Raw genomic sequence first — 20116 nt, forward strand, 5'->3', positions numbered from 1 at the left:
GAGATGAGCACACAGTCATTGGTGCCACAGGCAGGGCATCACGAGATAGGTCCAACATCCTCAAGTGTAGGGCCAGCATCTAGAATGTTACACTTTATGAAATACTGGATATTCGCCGTTTCGCAGTTGTGAATCTTGTGCCAACCGTGACTCACGCAAGAGGTCAGTTTCAGCAGAGTTTCAGTTCAGGGCACAATGTAAACGCACCTCGTGAAGTACAGACAACAAAACAACATCGGGGTATGGCAGAAATTCATCACAGGTGCTACACCTCCTCTAGATAACCCTTTCAACTTGGGAAAACGTGCCATCATCATAATCACCCGTGCATCAGCTGGATCAACAGCATCCGCATCCTCGCTAGCTATTGTTTACAAGCAAGCACTGTGAGATGCCGGAACTCTGCTGGCACTGTGGTGCATTCTGGGAAGTGCAGAGGGATTATGGGAAATGTTAAAGTACTGAATGACATAATAATGTTCCAACACTTGTCATGCCGATTATTTCAAAGACATTTGACACAAATCCTTCCAAAGCTGATCAAGCTGACAAAACGGTTCACCCCCAAAAGTTTTAAGTAACAACAGAGTAACCTGATTACCTGATTAGAGATAATGGTCATGGATGTCGTGTGTAGATCTGAGTGACTCACTGTTTGTTTTCCTCCCAGCCACTCCTCCAGCGATGCGCCGGCTCCTTCGTTTCCTTGATGCCGTCATAGCTCCGTGGTGAATGAGAGTCTCTGGAGTCCGAGTGCCGGTCCTCAGGCTGCCTTTTTGCCCTCCTGTTCTCTGATTGATTCTTCTTTGATCGGTCCTCACGGAGAGGTGGTCCATGTTGTGGTTCCTCAGTGCGGGCCCTTTTGGCCTTACTGGACTTGTGGAAAGGAGACGGAGACGCAGAGCTGCCCCCGGCTCTGTTCTTGGGAGACCTCCTGTCCTTCCTCTTTGGAGAAGAGGTGGGAGAGCGAGACCTGGATCGAGATCGGGTGCGTCTCCTCACGTGGGTCCGGGCATTGCCGCCACTTTTGTACTCAATCCTGTCAATGGACTCTTCCCGGTTGTATTTAGGCACCAAACCATTGACTGGCTTCCCTTTGTTGGTCCGCTGAAGCTCCGCCCCTTGCACAGCATCCTCTTTGTCACTTTTGTCAATGCATCTTTTCTGCTCCTTGGGCTCGTCAGTCTTGGCATCTCCAATCTTGTGGTGCTGGCGTTTCCGTAACCTTGGATCCTTCTTTGTGGGATCTTCTGACTTTTGCTTCTCAGCTTCCAAATGTGCACCCTTAGTCTGCTTGTTTTTCATCATTGGTGACAGTGACTTTGCCTTTGGTTTCTCCTCCAACATTTTTTTCTGAGTCCTGGCCTTATCTGGCCTTGTGAACTTGTCGGGCACCCGTTTCTCAGGCATCCGAATTGGACTCACTGCACTGAGACAGTCTTTTCTAACAGCAGGTTGTTCTTTGGGCTGTGGAGGAGCTGGAGTGGCCGAGCGGTTGAGACGAGGGTCTCTAACGGATGTCCTAATGTCAGTCTGAGGCAGGATCCGGGGTCTGATGTCAGTCTGAGGAGGGATCCGGGGTCTGACCGCAGGTGGTGTTTGAGTCACCGGTTTCCGCGTCGAGGTTGATCCAGATGTAGTGGAGACTGGAGTCAGAGTTGATGACGACAACACAAATCCACCTGCCTGGAGCACAACAATGACTAGAGTGAGTTTAAGTACTGTTTATATACACACACACATGCACGCACGCTGGTGAAAATTTTTTTTTCTCTCAACTGAAACTTTTTTGGGAATTGGCCGAACTGTGCGGCGAAGTGGTACAACACAAGCATTGAAAATGCAAAGATCTCTACGGCAACAGGGGGCATGCCCTACAGATTTTTTTATTATTTTTGGTGCATTTTGGTAGATTCTTGACACACAATTCCCCCCCCCCAAAAAAAAATCAGTGTTCTCAGTTATATCTGAACAACATATAACACTAGAAAGTGATTTTTTTTTCTTAGCAAAAAGTGCATCTTTGACTGCAAGAAAAGTTGTGAACAGTAACACTTACCAATTATTATTATTATTTTTTAAAGTGGTACCACCTAACCCAGTAATATACAGTGGTATGTAAAAGTTTGGGCCCCCCTGATGACTTTCGTGATTTTCCTTTATAAATAATTGGTTGACTGGATCAGCAAATTCAGTTAAATATATCATATAGCAGAAAAACAGTGATATTTGAGAAGTGAAATGAAGTTTATAGGATTTACAGAAAGTGTGCAAAAAGTCTTTGAAGAAAATGAGGCAGGTGCATAAATTTGGGCACCCCAACATAAAAAAACTTCAATATTTAGTAGGTCTTCCTATTGCAGAAATAACAGCCTCTAAACACTTCCTATAGCTTCCAATGAAAGTCTGGATTCTGGTTGAAGGTATTTTGGACCATTCTTCTTTACAACACATCTCAGGTTTATTGTTTTCCGAGCATGGACAGCCCACTTAATATCACACCACAGAACTTCAATAATATTCAGGTCTTGGGACAGATGGCTATTCCAGAATGTTGTACTTGTTCCTCTGCATGAATGCCTTAGTAGATTTTGAGCAACTTCAACTTTGTCACTGATTCATGAACATTGTTCTCAAGAATCTGCTGATGTTGACCTGAATCCATGTGACCCTCAACTTTAACAAGATTCCCAGCACCTGCACTGGCCACACAACCTCACAGCATGATGGAACCACCTCCAAATTTTACTGTAGGTAGCAAGTGTTTTTCTTGGAATGCTGTGTTCTTTTTCAGTCATGCATACCGCCCCTTGTTATGTCCAAATAACTCAATTTTAGTTTCATCAGTCCACAGCACCTTATTCCAAAATGAAGCTGGCTTGTCCAAATGTGCTTTAGCATACCTCAAGTGACTCTGTTTGTGGCATGTATGCAGAAAAGGCTTCCTCTGCATTACAGCATCATACAGCATCTCTTTGTACAAAGTGCGCTGTATAGTTGAACGATGCACAGAGACACTATCTGCAGCAAGATGATGTTGTAGATCTTTGGAGCAGGCCTGTGGGTTGACTATGACTGTTCTCACCATCCTTCACTTCAGCTTATCTGAGAATTTCTTGGCCTGCCGCTTCGGGCCTTAACTAGTACTGTGCCTGTGGTCTTCCATTTCCTCACTATGTTCCTCACAGTGGATACTGACAGCTGAAATCTCTGAGATAGCTTTTTGTATCCTTCCCCTAAACCATGATGTTGAACCATCTTTGTTTTCAGGTCATTTGAGAGTTGTTTAGAGGCTCCCATGTTGCCACTCATTATGAGATGCAAAGAGGGGAAACATTTGCAAATGGCCACCTTAAATGCCCTTTCTCATGATTGGATTCACCTGTCTAAGAAGGTCAAGGGTCAATGAGCTTACCAAACCAATTTTGTGTTCCAATAATTAGTGCTCAATGTATTCAAATCAATAAAATGACAAGGGTGTCCAAATTTATACACCTGCCCAATTTTGTTTAAATAATTATTGCACACTTTCTGTAAATACTATAAACTTTATTTCACTTCTCAAATAGTGTGTTCATCTGCTATATGATATATTTAACTGAAATTTCTGATCCAGACAACCAATGATTTATAAAGGAAAATCATGAAAATGATCAGGGTGCCCAAACTTTTACATACAACTGTATCATACTATATAATAAGACATCCAAATAATCTGTTTAAATAATTGTATATAATAAAAGCTTCAGATCAATGATCATTCTCTACATCAAAATATGAGCTCAAATTAAAATTTAACTGATTTTTACATATTTTCCTTTTTCTGCCATTGATGCAGACTCTGAATAGGGCTAGTTTCTAACTTCAGATTGTTCTGTTTCTTTGTGAATTTAAATAAAAAATAAATTAGCTAAACGGATACTACATGAAACTTATGAGATTATCCGACTTCAGTTCACTCTAATATCATATTCAAAATCTACTCAGTTTCCAGAGTTTTTCTGTAAAATCATATTTTAATCAGCAAATATGAATGTACATTTTTCATATATTATTATAACATATCTTCATATGCCGTGACTGGAAAGATTTTAATGTCAAAATTCCAATTCAAATGTATGTATGAAGGACTCATTATTTTATCTTTTTTATTCCCCAAACAAACCACAGGGTACTTGGGTGGGCGTGTCTTATTTTTTACATGGTGTTTGTACTTGAGAGACATTGCTTTTCAATTACTTCAGCACATTTTTGGGCTATGTGATCTTTTTTAATAGATTTAACAACATTTGACTAAAATGTTAACAGTCATAATCTGAATGTGTTTCAGTGACTTTTTTTCACCTGTCCAGATAGTGTTTTATGGAAAAGTGACAGATGCAAACAAATGAGAATTTCCCATGCCAACAAGCAACACCACGTTTATTTCGTCTCACAGGTTCAAAAACTCGCTGACTTCAAAACCAGCTCGGTACGGCAACCCATTAACAGCAGTCTGACGCGAAAACATCAAAGAGAATGAGTCTCTGTAGCTCTGAACGAGACACACAATGTGCGTGACACTGCACACACCCCAGCGCATCATCAAACTCACAACACAAACACTAACCACAAATGACAACCCATCAGTTATGTCCACAATTATTACATGTTGAATCATCTCTGCCACATACATCCTCCATAATTCACCATAAACAAAAATAACAAATATCATTCAGGGGGCAAACAAATAACCTGGTGTCGCACTGTGGCCCAAGACCCCTGGTAAAGAAACCCTGGGCCTTACGGGAGAGCCCCGTGGGTCTGCCCACATCCAGGTGGGCTGGCTTGACGTGGCCCACAACAGGGGCACAATTGAGAGCATCCTATCAAGCTGCCTCACATTTTGGCACAGCACCTGCACCCCCCCCGCAAATACATAGCACCCACCGCACCCGCAGGGCCACCCCACCCACCCATTAAACTGCCTCTTCAGGCTGCTACCATCAGGGAGGTGGCTGCGAAGTCTCCGGGACTGGACCAGCCGACTGAGGGACAGTTTCACTCACAAGGCTGTCAGAGCGCTCAACTTCCCCCATTTCCGCTGCTGCTCCCCTCAAAGTGAACGCCATCATCAATGAATTGGTTTAGACTACATGTGGCGTCATTTTCAAAACAGCTGCCTGCAAAGTTAGTAAAATCACATTTTTGCCCATATCTCAGGTTCTAAGATAGATGGAGACATGATTTTGGTGGCCACACCCATATTTTTGATGTTGTGGAATCCAATGGAGATATTTATAAATGTGTATATCTGTTTGTTGACCCATAATTGAACATGTCTGGTACTGAAACAAGTGGAAATGCATTTTTTTGCACACGTGTCTTGTTGCTGCAGACACACCGTTAAGTCAAGATGCCCTCTTCTACACGATGCCTGATATCCCAGGGAACTTCCAACTTTCTTCCCATGAAATATTTGACAACATGCCAAAGACAAGCCTCATATTTAGTACAGATATGTATCACAAAGGCTCCATCAAGGATATGCAAAGAGAGCAACATGGGTCCAGCGATCATTAGTGGCCTATTAACGAAGAAACCAGCAGACTGGAAGAATTTCCTCCTAAATGGTCAGAACAAGTCTCGGTTTGATGGGGAAATGGCCACAATGAAAGAGACACCAGAACTGGTTTCAGATCAAGAAGAAACAGGTAACAGAATCATTCTGTACTGCGCCTTTGTCCAGGCTCAGGGTTACGGCACAATCCAAAGGCCAGACAGTGACATGTTCTTCATCCTGCTACATCATGCATCCAGCTTTGAAATCACCATTCTATTTGACAATGGTGCAAGGAATTAGAAGAGACTCCTCAACATCTCTGACTTAGCCAGGGAACATGGACAAAGCATGTGCACAGCACTAATCTCTCTTCATGCACTCACACACTGTGACACCACCTATACATGCAAAGGTCTTGGGAAAGTTCGGCTCATCAAACAGGTCCAGAGGACAGAAGCCTTGGCCAAGAACAGAGGACAGAAGCCTTGGCCAAACTAGCAGACTCGGGGGAAGTTCCTACAATATCGTTTGAAGAACTTGAACAGTTCACATGTGCTATGTATGGCAGAGCGTGATTCAAGTCTGGATGCAGCTTGAGTGGCGATCTTGAAGGATAAGTCTGGTGGCCCAGATGGTAACATCAACCTGAAGCACAATATAGATCTAATGGCCCGGTCACATGGCATACAACGATTCCTGAACGAAGGGAAAAAAGTAAAAAGTCAAAATTGTCAAGAAAAGGTCGAACAAGATTTATTACAGAATAGAATGCAAATCAAGAGAGCAAAAGGATCAAACCGAAACTGAAGCTAATGAACTTGACACTTTAAACGAAATACGCCTGGAGCCACTGTTGGAGTAGTGTGTATCTGCATCTCTGCGTTCCAGGACTCAGCACTGGGACGGAACTCATACTGCAGAGTCCTGGAGAAACTGCAAACAGAAGTGTGTAGTCCAACCCACTGTGGAGATCTGTGCGCACGTTGGTGGAACCATTTGCTCCGGTTCCTCATCCAGAACAAAAGAGGGATCATCTCCCTCAGAATCTTCATTATCTGGTTCAGACTGACGACACGCTGCGCGCTCCGTCTTGGTCCCCCCCCCAAAAGGGAATAAATATAGGTGTAAAGATGATTGAATATATCAGAGTAGTAAATTGATCAGTCCATGTGAACGCGCACTGACTCGTGTGGTTATTTCACCAGCTGCAGCTGACTGAATCATCTACCTGTTGCCACATGTACAGAAGGGCTGGATTGTCATTCCCACACTCTTATTATATTTAACAAAAGGAGGAGATTGCTGCTGCTGCCTTTAAGTACCGTCAGAAATTACACAACTTTGTTTCAAATTCAGCAGTTGCTTGTAGCAGGAGTGTGGTTTTCATTTTATTTTTGGTAAAATAATTCATTGTATCCACACAAAAGATTAATTGTGACCTATAAAAGGTGCCTGAGCCCAGTGAAGCTGACCCCCCCCACCCACATTAAAAAAAAAAAAAAAAAAAATCCAAGCAAACAAGCTGAGTTTGTCCTGTAATTTCAGACGGTACATGAATACAGCAGCAGCGCTAACAAACCAGTTTCTGCACTGTGTGAAAACATTCAGCTGTTGAATGAAGTCAAACTAAACGCTAACGTTACAAAAACTAAGCAAACAATAAAAAACCATTGATAACGACAGCAAAACGAAATAAGGACGAATTGAGGTTTTCGGTGGCAGTCGTTCAAATTTTTCAACATTTTAAAAATCCTGATGAAGCGCCAGCTGCAGAAATGAAGCTGTGCAAAGGTTAAATGATGCCAACGAAAGTCCAGATTTGTTTCATTTGGGCTTAGTTGCCCTATGTTAAGGGCCGTGTGACGGGCCTTACGCCTGGCGTGCCAACCAGTCGATCACATGAAGAGAGAGAGAGAAAAAAAATCTGTCACTAGACTCGAGAGGATTTAGTGCTGCTATAACAGACTGAGGGTGAATAAGAATGCCAGCTGCTGTTAAACGCCAGAGAAGAAGAGCTCTTCTTCAGTGGTGGACAATAAACAAAAAATGATCATTTTCATCCTGTATTTTTTAATTTATTCGAATGGCAAATCCATCTGTCTTATCTGCAATGCAAATGTGTCTTTACTGAAGAAAGTGAATTTGGAGCGGCATTTCAGACGATTCACAAGAAATACAATGCTAACTTCTAATGCTAACCCGGCTAAATCCCCTCTGCTCACTCGAAAAGTCCAGGAATTTTAAAGTCAGCGAGCAGCACAACGGTCCATAAATACGAAGAGTGATGAATGTGGCGAACAAGATTGCAGTGTTCTGTTCGGGCCAGGAGTCTGAGGACACATTTATTCTGTTGGCAGCTGGAGGAGACACATTGTTGCACACAAATGTTAGGTGTGCTCAGCAGAGGTAAATTTCTGGAAGGTTCAAATCATGCTGAATATGCACAGCTTTTGGATTTGAAAGAAAGTTTAAAAGCATATTACAGGTGCTATCAAGCAGGTTGCAACAGTGAGACCTACAGAACTTTCCACACATGGACACAGAACTTAAGCACCAGTACAGAGACTGGGAGGAGCCTGAGAGTGCATCTTATGATGATCACGTGCAGAGCATCTTGTCAGAATTTGACAGGCGCTTCACTGACTTTGCATCCAAACAGCCTGTTGTCAGTTTTCTGTTTTCCATTTGGGGAAAATATAGATGTGGCTTGTATATCGTCCAAAGTAGTATCATTCTTCAACATGGATCCTCACACTGAAAAATGACTGAGCTCAAATCCAGACCAACACCTGACATGAACATCCAAATCTGGAATCAGTCGTGGGCATAGCTAATCAAAAAGTTATCTTCATTAACAGCTAATCAGCTAACTGAAACGTTATCTTTTATGAAGCTAAACCAATAAACCACTCCCCCCAAAAATATCGGAAGTTACAACAAACTGGTAACTTCCAGTATTGTCTCTGGTACACTTGCAACTACTAACAAGCTGATTTTGAGTTTTAACACCACGATCGCGTCTGGTAGTGTCAAAGGCGACCACAAACTCAAACAATGAGTCAGCTTCAATGAATCAGCACTTCTGTCTTTGTGCACCCTGCCCACTGCAGGAAGCTTCTGTTTACTACATATCTTGTAGCAGTGATGCAGTTGAGAGGAGCAGCAAAGCTCAACTCTATTATTCCATAACAGCCTATAGCAGTGTCGCCGTGAGGCAGAAGTCTTGGAAAATAAAGCAGTTTTGATTAAAAAACAAATTAATCCGGATAGAATAACTCCATTAATGTCAATTCTGTCATTTGTACAAAGTTAAAATATAACACATCTTTTACTTTTAAATAATGCACTAATTCTGAAGTTTTGTAACAAACAAAGACAGACACCAAAGGGATTATGCATAAAATGAGCCTCTGCGAACACTGATTGGTTGACTCATTCTATGTAAAACCAACACGTTAATGTGAGGTGTGTGTTGGTGTTTGCATATAAATGTGCGTTTGTATGTAATGCAACGTAATATGTCATTTGTAAAAAAAAAAAGCCATTTGTAAAAGCCAAAAGACAAGTTGTGATTAGACAACCATCTGATATAACCGGGGTCAAAAGAAAACACTGCCATCTACTGGCGCCCAGACGCTCAGACCGTAACCCATAATCCTTTGCATGTCAGAGAGTTGCTGCGGTTTAAACAGCACAGAGAGAAAAACACATGACAATTGTAAATGAACATTATACAACTAAAATGTACATTTTTTTTTCTTTTTTATCAGCTGCAGTAACTCTTTGGCACGCAAAGGATGAGATCTCAATACTTAAGGCGAATACTGCCATGAACACTACTGGCCAGGAGATGGCAGTAGAGACCCTGAAAACTTGCTAAAACAAATATTCCAAATCTGTCGTCCTGCTCTGTTTAAGATGCGTGGAATTTAATAAATGCAAATTGAATTTCAGATATCTTATACATATATTACTCTCGAACAAAGAGGGCAGACAGTGTTTGACATAAGCAAGACATTAAAGAGCAAACAGGAAGCCATTGCAGCAAACAATGATTCCAACTGAAAAATAATGGAGAAGCAATGCTTCTTCTGGCATTTTTACATAAAACAAACAACAACATCTATAAACACAGAGAATAATATATTCACGAGAGTTTTAGGCACAATATATAAAGAGTTCAATGCTGTTGTTCGTGTGGAGCCTGATCAGAGCGTCTCAAATACATTTCTTCTGATGTGAATGTACTGAGATTACCGTGTAGGCTCTCAGTTGTCCAGGTGGTTTCCATAGTAGAGAGGCTTGAATCTTCGACTGGATCCTCTGTAGTTTTTCCCCTACTCTTGCTAAATAAGGGAGAGACACTCTTCTTGTCTCCGTCTCCTATCTATCTGGTCTCTTTGTTCTCTGGGACTTCTGCACTTTGTCCAGGGACCATCGTGGGTACCCACATACTGTGAGGACTTTCCAGACAAGTTGTTGTTCTTTAGCCCTTCTCTCTGCAGTTGTGGGTACCTGTAGGGCTCTGTGTTGAAGTGTCCTGATCAATCAATCAATCAATCAATTTTATTTATATAGCGCCAAATCACAACAAACAATTGCCCCAAGGCGCTTTATATTGTAAGGCAAGGCCATACAATAATTACATAAAAACCCCAATGGTCAAAACGACCCCCTGTGAGCAAGCACTTGGCGACAGTGGGAAGGAAAAACTCCCTTTTAACAGGAAGAAACCTCCAGCAGAACCAGGCTCAGGGAGGGGCAGTCTTCTGCTGGGACTGGTTGGGGCTGAGGGAGAGAACCAGGAAAAAGACATGCTGTGGAGGGGAGCAGAGATCGATCACTAATGATTAAATGCAGAGTGGTGCATACAGAGCAAAAAGAGAAAGAAACACTGAGTGCATCATGGGAACCCCCCAGCAGTATACGTCTATAGCAGCATAACTAAGGGATGGTTCAGGGTCACCTGATCCAGCCCTAACTATAAGCTTTAGCAAAAAGGAAAGTTTTAAGCCTAATCTTAAAAGTAGAGAGGGTGTCTGTCTCCCTGATCTGAATTGGGAGCTGGTTCCACAGGAGAGGAGCCTGAAAGCTGAAGGCTCTGCCTCCCATTCTACTCTTACAAACCCTAGGAACTACAAGTAAGCCTGCAGTCTGAGAGCGAAGCGCTCTATTGGGGTGATATGGTACTATGAGGCCCCTAAGATAAGATGGGACCTGATTATTCAAAACCTTGTAAGTAAGAAGAATTTTAAATTCTATTCTAGAATTAACAGGAAGCCAATGAAGAGAGGCCAATAAGGGTGAGATATGCTCTCTCCTTCTAGTCCCCGTTAGTACTCTAGCTGCAGCATTTTGAATTAACTGAAGGCTTTTCAGGGAACTTTTAGGGCAACCTGATAATAATGAATTACAATAGTCCAGCCTAGAGGAAATAAATGCATGAATTAGTTTTTCAGCATCACTCTGAGACAAGACCTTTCTAATTTTAGAGATATTGCATAAATGCAAAAAAGCAGTCCTAAATATTTGTTTAATATGCGCATTGAATGACATATGCTGATCAAAAATGACTCCAAGATTTCTCACAGTATTACTAGAGGTCAGGGTAATGCCATCCAGAGTAAGGATCTGGTTAGACACCATGTTTCTAAGAATTGTGGGGCCAAGTACAATAACTTCAGTTTTATCTGAATTTAAAAGCAGGAAATTAGAGGTCATCCATGTCTTTATGTCTGTAAGACAATCCTGCAGTTTAGTTAATTGGTGTGTGTCCTCTGGCTTCATGGATAGATAAAGCTGGGTATCATCTGCGTAACAATGAAAATTTAAGCAATGGCGTCTAATACTGCCTAAGGGAAACATGTATAAAGTGAATAAAATTGGTCCTAGCACAGAACCTTGTGGAACTCCATAATTAACCTTAGTCTGTGAAGAAGATTCCCCATTTACATGAACAAGTTGTAATCTATTAGATAAATATGATTCAAACCACCGCAGCGCAGTGCCTTTAATACCTATGGCATGCTCTAATCTCTGTAATAAAATTTTATGGTCAACAGTATCAAAAGCAGCACTGAGGTCTAACAGAACAAGCACAGAGATGAGTCCACTGTCTGAGGCCATAAGAAGATCATTTGTAACCTTCACTAATGCTGTTTCTGTACTATGATGAATTCTAAAACCTGACTGAAACTCCTCAAATAGACCATTCCTCTGCAGATGATCAGTTAGCTGTTTTACAACTACCCTTTCAAGAATTTTTGAGAGAAAAGGAAGGTTGGAGATTGGCCTATAATTAGCTAAGATAGCTGGGTCAAGTGATGGCTTTTTAAGTAATGGTTTAATTACTGCCACCTTAAAAGCCTGTGGTACATAGCCAACTAATAAAGATAGATTGATCATATTTAAGATCGAAGCATTAATTAATAGAAGGGCTTCCTTGAGCAGCCTGGTAGGAATGGGGTCTAATAGACATGTTGATGATTTGGAGGAAGCAACTAATGAAAATAACTCAGAACAATCTGAGAGAAAGAGTCTAACCAAATACCAGCATTAGTGAAAGCAGCCAAAGATAACGATATGGTCTTTGGGATGGTTATAAGTAATTTTTTTCTCTAATACTGAAAATTTATTAGCAAAGAAAGTCATGAAGTCATTACTAGTTAAAGTTAAAGGAATACTCGGCTCAACAGAGCTCTGACTCTTTGTCAGCCTGGCTACAGTGATGAAAAGAAACCTGGGGTTGTTCTTATTTTCTTCAATTAGTGATGAGTAGTAAGATGTCCTAGCTTTACGGAGGGCTGTTTTTTTTTAATAGAGCAACAGACTCTTTTTCCAGGCTAAGTGAAGATCTAAATTAGTGAGACGCCATTTCCTCTCCAACTTACAGGTTATCTGCTTTAAGCTGCGAGTTTGTGAGTTATACCACGGAGTCAGGCACTTCTGATTTAAGGCTCTCTTTTTCAGAGGAGCTACAGCATCCAAAGTTGTCTTCAATGAGGATGTAAAACTATTGACGAAATACTCTATCTCACTCACAGAGTTTAGGTAGATACTCTGCACTGTGTTGGTATATGGCATTAGAGAACATAAAGAAGGAATCATATCCTTAAACCTAGTTACAGCGCTTTCTGAAAGACTTCTAGTGTAATGAAACGTATTCCCCACTGCTGGGTAGTCCATCAGAGTAAATGTAAATGTTATTAAGAAATGATCAGACAGAAGGGAGTTTTCAGGGAATACTGTTAAGTCTTCAATTTCCATACCATAAGTCAGAACAAGATCTAAGATATGATTAAAGTGGTGGGTGGACTCATTTACATTGTGAGCAAAGCCAATTGAGTCTAATAATAGATTAAATGCAGTGTTGAGGCTGTCATTCTCAGCATCTGTGTGGATGTTAAAATTGCCCACTATAATTATCTTATCTGAGCTAAGCACTAAGTCAGACAAAATGTCCGAAAATTCACAGAGAAACTCACAGTAACGACCAGGAAGCCGATAGATAACAAATAAAACTGGTTTTTGGGACTTCCAATTTGGATGGACAAGACTAAGAGACAAGCTTTCAAATGAATTAAAGCTCTGTCTGGGTTTTTGATTAATTAATAAGCTGGAGTGGAAGATTGCTGCTAATCCTCCGCCTCGGCCCGTGCTACGAGCATTCTGGCAGTTAGTGTGACTCGGGGGTGTTGACTCATTTAAACTAACATATTCATCCTGCTGTAACCAGGTTTCTGTAAGGCAGAATAAATCAATATGTTGATCAATTATTATATCATTTACTAACAGGGACTTAGAAGAGAGAGACCTAATGTTTAATATACCACATTTAACTGTTTTAATCTCTGGTGCAGTTGAAGGTGCTATATTATTTTTTCTTCTTGATTTTTATGCTTAAATAGATTTTTACTGGTTGTTGGTGGTCTGGGCGCAGGCACCGTCTCTACGGGGATGGGGTAATGAGGGGATGGCAGGGGGAGAGAAGCTGCAGTAAGACTACAACTCTGCTTCCTGGTCCCAACCCTGGATAGTCACGGTTTGGAGGATTTAAGAAAATTGGCCAGATTTCTAGAAATGAGAGCTGCTCTATCCAAAGTGGGATGGATGCCATCTCTCCTAACAAGACCAGGTTTTCCCCAGAAGCTTTGCCAATTATCTATGAAGCCCACCTCATTTTTTGGACACCACTCAGACAGCCAGCAATATAAGGAGAACATGCGGCTAAACATGTCACTCCCAGTCCGATTGGGGAGGGGCCCAGAGAAAACTACAGAGTCCAACATTGTTTTTGCAAAGTTACACACCGATTCAATGTTAATTTTAGTGACCTCCGATTGGCATAACCGGGTGTCATTACTGCCAATGTGAATTACAATCTTACTAAATTTATGCTTAGCCTTAGCCAGCAGTTTCAAATTTCCTTCAATGTCGCCTGCTCTGGCCCCCGGAAGATAATTGACTATGCTTGCTGGTATCGCTAACTTCACATTTCTCAAAACAGAGTCGCCAATAACCAGAGTATGAGCCTCGGCGGGTGTGTCGCCGAGTGGGGAAAAAAGGTTAGAAATGTGAATGGGTTGGCGGTGTACACGGGGCTTCTGTTTAGGGCTACGCTTCCTCCTCACAGTCACCCAGTCGGCCTGCTTTCCCGGCTGCTCGGGATCTGCCGGAGGGAAACTAACGGCGGCTAAGCTACCTTGGTCCGCACCGACTATCAATCAATCAATCAATCAACTTTTTTCTTATATAGCGCCAAATCACAACAAACAGTTGCCCCAAGGCGCTCCATATTGTAAGGCAAGGCCATACAATAATTATGAAAAAATTCTGGTTCCAAAGCCATGTACCACGGCTCTGCCGTGGATGCATTTCAGTTTCAAGTCGGGCTGCCACGACTAGGTCGACTACTGACATCATCAACAACTAATTAGTGGTCGATGAGTCGTTTATTTTATTTAAGTCTTTTTTCTCAATTCATAGTTTTAGGCAGCGAGCCGTCCTGCCGTCATCTGGAGGTTCAAATTTTGAATAAGACAGCTGATTAAAACAGTGGCTGTCTTGTTCAAAGCCGTTTAAAACGCGCGATTTACTGAAGGAGCTGTGCGTGTGTGCGCGCGCACAGAGTCAACTGGCTGCAGACTGCGAGCGAGGGAGGGAGATTCCGGAGGCATGAGACATTACATTCTGCTGAGAACCATCACCACACATGAGACAGCGAACACGGAGCAGAGAGAGAGGATTTTAACCCGAGTGAACATGCTAAAAAACAAAACTAAACGGTGGAGCTGCCTTTACTTCTCCACTTTCTCTACCCGTGCGGTTCTGATGGCATCGTCCTGTTCACACCATGTGCATGTCGTATACTGAATTTATGAGATCATGAGATGAAATAAACGGTCAAATATCCTTAAAAAATTAGAATATATAAATGAACTGAGCAAAAATTACGCATACACGGGTTAAAAATAAAAACCCTGCTGTGGAGAAGCTGTGCAGTGATGTTCAGAGGCACAGATTACAAAAAGCAGGTGAGAACTCTGAACTTTAACAGTTATTTTCCAAAGGTGTGTATTTGTTCAATCTTGAGCTTAATGTAGTGTTCAAGCACAAAACGTGACTGATGAGGAGAAAAAAGGATGACTTCATCACACTAAAATTAACTAGAGTCAATAAAAATACAAGCTGCTGATTTCTGTTATTTTTCAAAGTTATTATAAGCTGCAGCTATATGTTTTATTCATTTCAAAGTGAGTTGCCTCTTATTTTATTCAGATTTATTTACACACACACACACACACAAAAAAAAAACAAAATACACAAGAACAACAACAAAAAACACCGGGAGTCAAATCAGCCTGCACTGTTCTGTTAAGTTTATATCAGTTTTCCTGCACATGTCCAGGTGTTTTTTCCTTCTTCATAAGAGTTTGGTGTTTACGTTTGATCCACAAAGTTTTAAAACACAATAAAAATGTTCACACTTTTCTTTATAGCAGTTCTGTAATTTCAGAAATGCAACAGAAAACAACCACAAATCAGAAAAAGTTGGGACTATATGTAAGATGATGATAAAAATAAAAATGTTGCACTATTCCCAGTTTCTCCACTCACAGAAGCCAAACATTCTTCCAGAGTTGTGTAATTATACTACTCGAGGAGCATATAAAGGGAAAAAAGAAAAAATATATAATCGTCAATCGCAATTATTTGCCTGACAATCATCTCCAGAAATTCCTAATCATGACAGCCCTACACAGATATAGCAAAGAAGGCAAGATACTTGAGAAAACAACAAAAAATCCAAAAACACATGGACTACACACTGTAAAGTATTCATCAAACTGAACGGGTCCCCAGCAGAAGCTAAAGTGTTGATCAGAAGCATGGAGGAATTGGCTAAATATGAATAAAACATGGTAAGTGAAGGCAACCAACTTTCTTAATGAGTGACAAACATACAGACCATTCATCAGTGCTTCTGAACAGTAACAGTATAACTGAGATGATACATGGTTATGAGAGTCTGGAATTACAACCTTTTAAGTACACTGAGCATCATATACAGGATCCGGAATATGAGATAGATCTGGACAATCATTTCTGTTCCTTCATAAATAGTAACTGTCAGTATTATACAGAGGAACAATACAATAACTGCATTACAAATTACGAGAAATTGTCAATAATCCACTTTAATAACAGAAGTCTGTACAGAACCTTGGGGAGTATCAAAGACTATTTAATACAATTCTGTCAACCCTTCAGCATAATTGCCATAATGGAAACTTGGTTTGCAGAGGGTGATGATACAAACTATGAGTTGGAGAGTTATGAATTCAATCATATGAATAGACAAAATAGAGGAAGAGGAGTGACTCTGCATGTTGACAAACGGCTTAACTACAAAATTAAAGATTAAATGACTACGGCTGTGGAAAATCTTTTGGAATCCATCACAATCGAAATAGGTATGGAAAAAAGTAAAAATATATTCATTAGCTCCGGGATCTAAAATTGAAGTTTCAAAATTGGACAGAGAAGCTGTTTTCACAGATGTGTAATAAGTGAGTATTTGCCTGTGGAGATATAAACATTGATGTCTTAAACCCGTATCAGCATAAAGTAACTGAGGATTTCATTAACACTATGTACAGTCTAAATCTATATCCAAAAATTACTCGGCCTTCAAGAATAACTTGACTTTCAGCTACTCTCATTGATAATATACTTACAAATGATAGCTACCAAAGCCCTAAGTGGCTTATTAATTAATGATATTAGCGACCATTTACCATTTTTTATAGTAACTGATCTGAAGTTCAATAAAAAAAAAAAAAATGTACTGAGAAAATACAATATTGTAAGCACTTGTAATTTAAAGAAGCTATCACGGCCTTAAAATTTATTTACTTTTACAGGACTGGAATCCCATTTAAGAAAAGCAAGAGGCAAATTTAGCATATTCGGAATTTGAAAACATATTTCTCAATATATACGCAACAAAAATTGTCCAACTATATAGTATAATGAAAATAATAAATATAAAGCTAACCCATGGAAACAAAAGGTCTTCAAAAGGCTTGTAAGAAGAAAAATATGCTATACAGAGAATTCATTAAAAGTAAATCAAGAGGTAGAGGTTAAATATAAGGACTATAAAAATAAACTAACTACTACAGAACTGTTAAAAAAAAAAAAAAAAAAAAAAAAAAAAAAAAAAAAAAAAAAAAAAAATCATACTTTGGAAAAATACTAAACAATAATAAAAAACAATATAAAGGAAACATGGAAAATACTGAACAGTATTATAGCAAATAAACCCAAATCAAATAACTATCCAACATACTTTACTTATGACAACAAAGATGAATATAACCTGAGCCAAGTAGTGAATAGTTTCAATAAATTATGCTAATGCTGGGCCAGATCCGGCAGCTGAAATTCCACACAGACCATGGGGAAAATCAGCAATTAATCACCAGAAATCCGCACAATGTTTCTCAGCCCAGTAGATGAAAGGGAAATTATTAACATAGTTAGTACATGTAAAAGTAAAAAGTCAACGGATCATAATGAGGTACATATGCCCTTAGTAAAGCGAATAATTACTGAAATCGCAAAACCATTAACATATTTTTTAATAAAATCATTTCAAACTGGGATTGTTCCTAACAGTATGAAAGTGGCAAAAGCGATACCTTTATTCAAATCTGGTAGCAAGCATGTTTTTACTAATTACAGGCCCGTGTCTCTATTGTCACAATTTTCAAAGATACTGGAAAAACTTTACATCAGCAGACTGGATAAATTTATAGAACAACATAACTTGCTTGATGAAAGTCAATATGGTTTTAGAGCAAAAAGGTCCATGACACTGGCACTGCTGGAGTCAATAGAAGAGATCAATAAACACGTGGACCAAAGGGAAATAGTATTAGGTTTATTTATGACCTAAGAAAGGCTTTTGACACAAATTATCACAATATATTATATCAAAAGTTGGAACTGTATGGGATCAAAGGGGTGGCTCTGAGTTGGATTAAAAGCAACTTACAAAACCAGAAGCAGTTTGTTAAACTCAGGGACTACTGTCCTTCATGTCTGGACATCATTTGTGGGCTTCCACAGAGTTCTGTGTTGGGCCCAAAATTATTTATTTTATACATTAATGATTTATATAAAGTTTCAGATCTGGTTAAAGCTGTTCTCTTTGCAGATGACACAAACCTGTTTTACTCAGGGGAAAATCTGCAACAATTATTATTATCTAATTTAGGGACAAATGATAAAGTTAAAGAGATGGTTGCATATTAACAAATTATTACATTTGTCTAAAACTAAAAGATATTTGGAAATTATAAAAAAGACAAATTCAGTTAAATGTACAAGGGGTAAACATAGAACGTGTCAAAGAGAATAAGTTTTTAGGTGTCTATTGATGAAAAAATGAATTGGAAAGCTCATATACAGCATATTCAAATGAAGGTATCAGAGTATTACAGAATTAAATAAAGCAATGTATGTTCTTGATTGCAGAGCACCACATACTTTGTATTGTTCATTGATTTCACCCTACCTGACTTACTGTGCTGAAGTTTGGGGCAACAATTATAAAACTACATTGCAACCATTATTCATTCTTCAAAAAAGAGCATTAAGAACAATTCATAATGCAGGTTATCAAGACCACACTAACAAATTGTTCATTAAATCTCATATTAAATATTAAAACTTCACAATATGATTTGTTCAAGACTGCCCTAGACTACGGAATAACCTGACAGATGTCCAAATAGCAATCAGTTTAAAAATCAATATAAAGAAATGATGTTATCAAGATATGTATCTGCTGAAGAAGGTTGAGTTTTGTGTGTAGCCATTTGTAATTGTAAATTTGTTCGGTAACACTCGGATTGTGTCCTTTAGGTTGAAGAGATTGAAGTGGTTGAAAACGAAGTGGGAATAGTTGTTGGTTCTTTCTTTCTTTGCACTCCTGATGACTAGATGTTATTTTGGGTTAAAGGGGTAGGTGTTAAAAAGCTTTGCTTCGGCCTACATCCTTTCAGGCACACGGATGCATTGTCAATCCATTTTCTTTGTCAACCCATTTTCTTTTCAGTGTCAATCCATCTTTTCGTTGTAAGTTTTGTGTGTGCTGAATAAATTCATTCATTCAGACTTTAAATGAATTAAATCACAAACTGAAATTTTTTTCTAATTTGATAGCTTAACTATTTTTATATTTATTCTGATAGCACCTGTACCTGGATGTGTTGCTGTATGTGGTTAAATGATTTAAAAAAAATGTTGAAAACATTAAAAGGTTCATTCAGTTGTTCAGCGCAGTTGGAAACAAAATGGCACCATGTTCTGAGTTGACACCACTCTCCAATCAAGGCACTCTACTCTGTGCCAGAAGTTCCACAAAGGTAGGGACCAATTACGAGCTGCGTTTAACCTCTCAGGACCACCTCCCCATCGGCAATCATATGGTCAGATGAAAATCAAACCTGTTTGATATTCTGGTCAGCCCTCGTGAGGGTATCTCGCTACGAGTGTCTACGAACTGATTTACCACAACCTCTCACATTGTGCATGTACCAATGCGGAATTGGAGAGAGCATAAACAGTGACCATCTCTTTGGGAGAGCAGCTTCTCTTTACGTTTTGCTTCCGGAAACATGAGTCCGACGTGTGGTTTTTGAATGTACAATGTGAGTAGTCAGATCGCATCAGAGCATCAGGCCTTACAGTGGGAGAACATAAATTGTGTGCTCTTAACGTTTACACCCTGCAGTTTTGTTGTACAGTTTGAGCTGGAGCCGAGTACAACGACTGAAAATATCGTACAGTGTCTGCCCAGCTCACCTTGACTCGGTGGTGCAGTGTTTGGAGCAACGGAACAGAGGACAATTCTCGTTTCTTTCACGCAACAAGACAAGAGTCCCAGTTAGTGACTTTAATCTGCACAAAAGTGACTCACAAATGACATATTTTAATGGGTTTGAGAGGAGTTAAGAAGTGGAGTTGCCGCTTCTGAAGAGGAGCGAAGCAAAGATCCAACGAAGC

At 39.9% G+C, this 20116-nt stretch overlaps 1 protein-coding gene across 3 annotated transcripts in view; it reads right to left on the reverse strand.

Moving 5' to 3' along the window:
- pcf11 (PCF11 cleavage and polyadenylation factor subunit) overlaps positions 1-20116 on the reverse strand; it is a 68210-nt gene that overhangs the window by 32765 nt on the left and 15329 nt on the right. For 2 of the 3 annotated variants that reach the window (XM_034177591.1, XM_034177588.1), the window contains exon 5: positions 653-1684. In XM_034177591.1, the coding sequence (XP_034033482.1) occupies positions 653-1684 (1032 nt within the window). Of the gene's footprint in view, positions 1-652; positions 1687-20116 lie in introns of all 3 variants that reach the window. The other variant, XM_034177590.1, reaches the window with a different exon arrangement.

Source organism: Thalassophryne amazonica, chromosome 9, assembly GCF_902500255.1.
Source record: "Thalassophryne amazonica chromosome 9, fThaAma1.1, whole genome shotgun sequence".
NCBI classification, from domain to species: Eukaryota; Metazoa; Chordata; class Actinopteri; order Batrachoidiformes; family Batrachoididae; genus Thalassophryne; species Thalassophryne amazonica.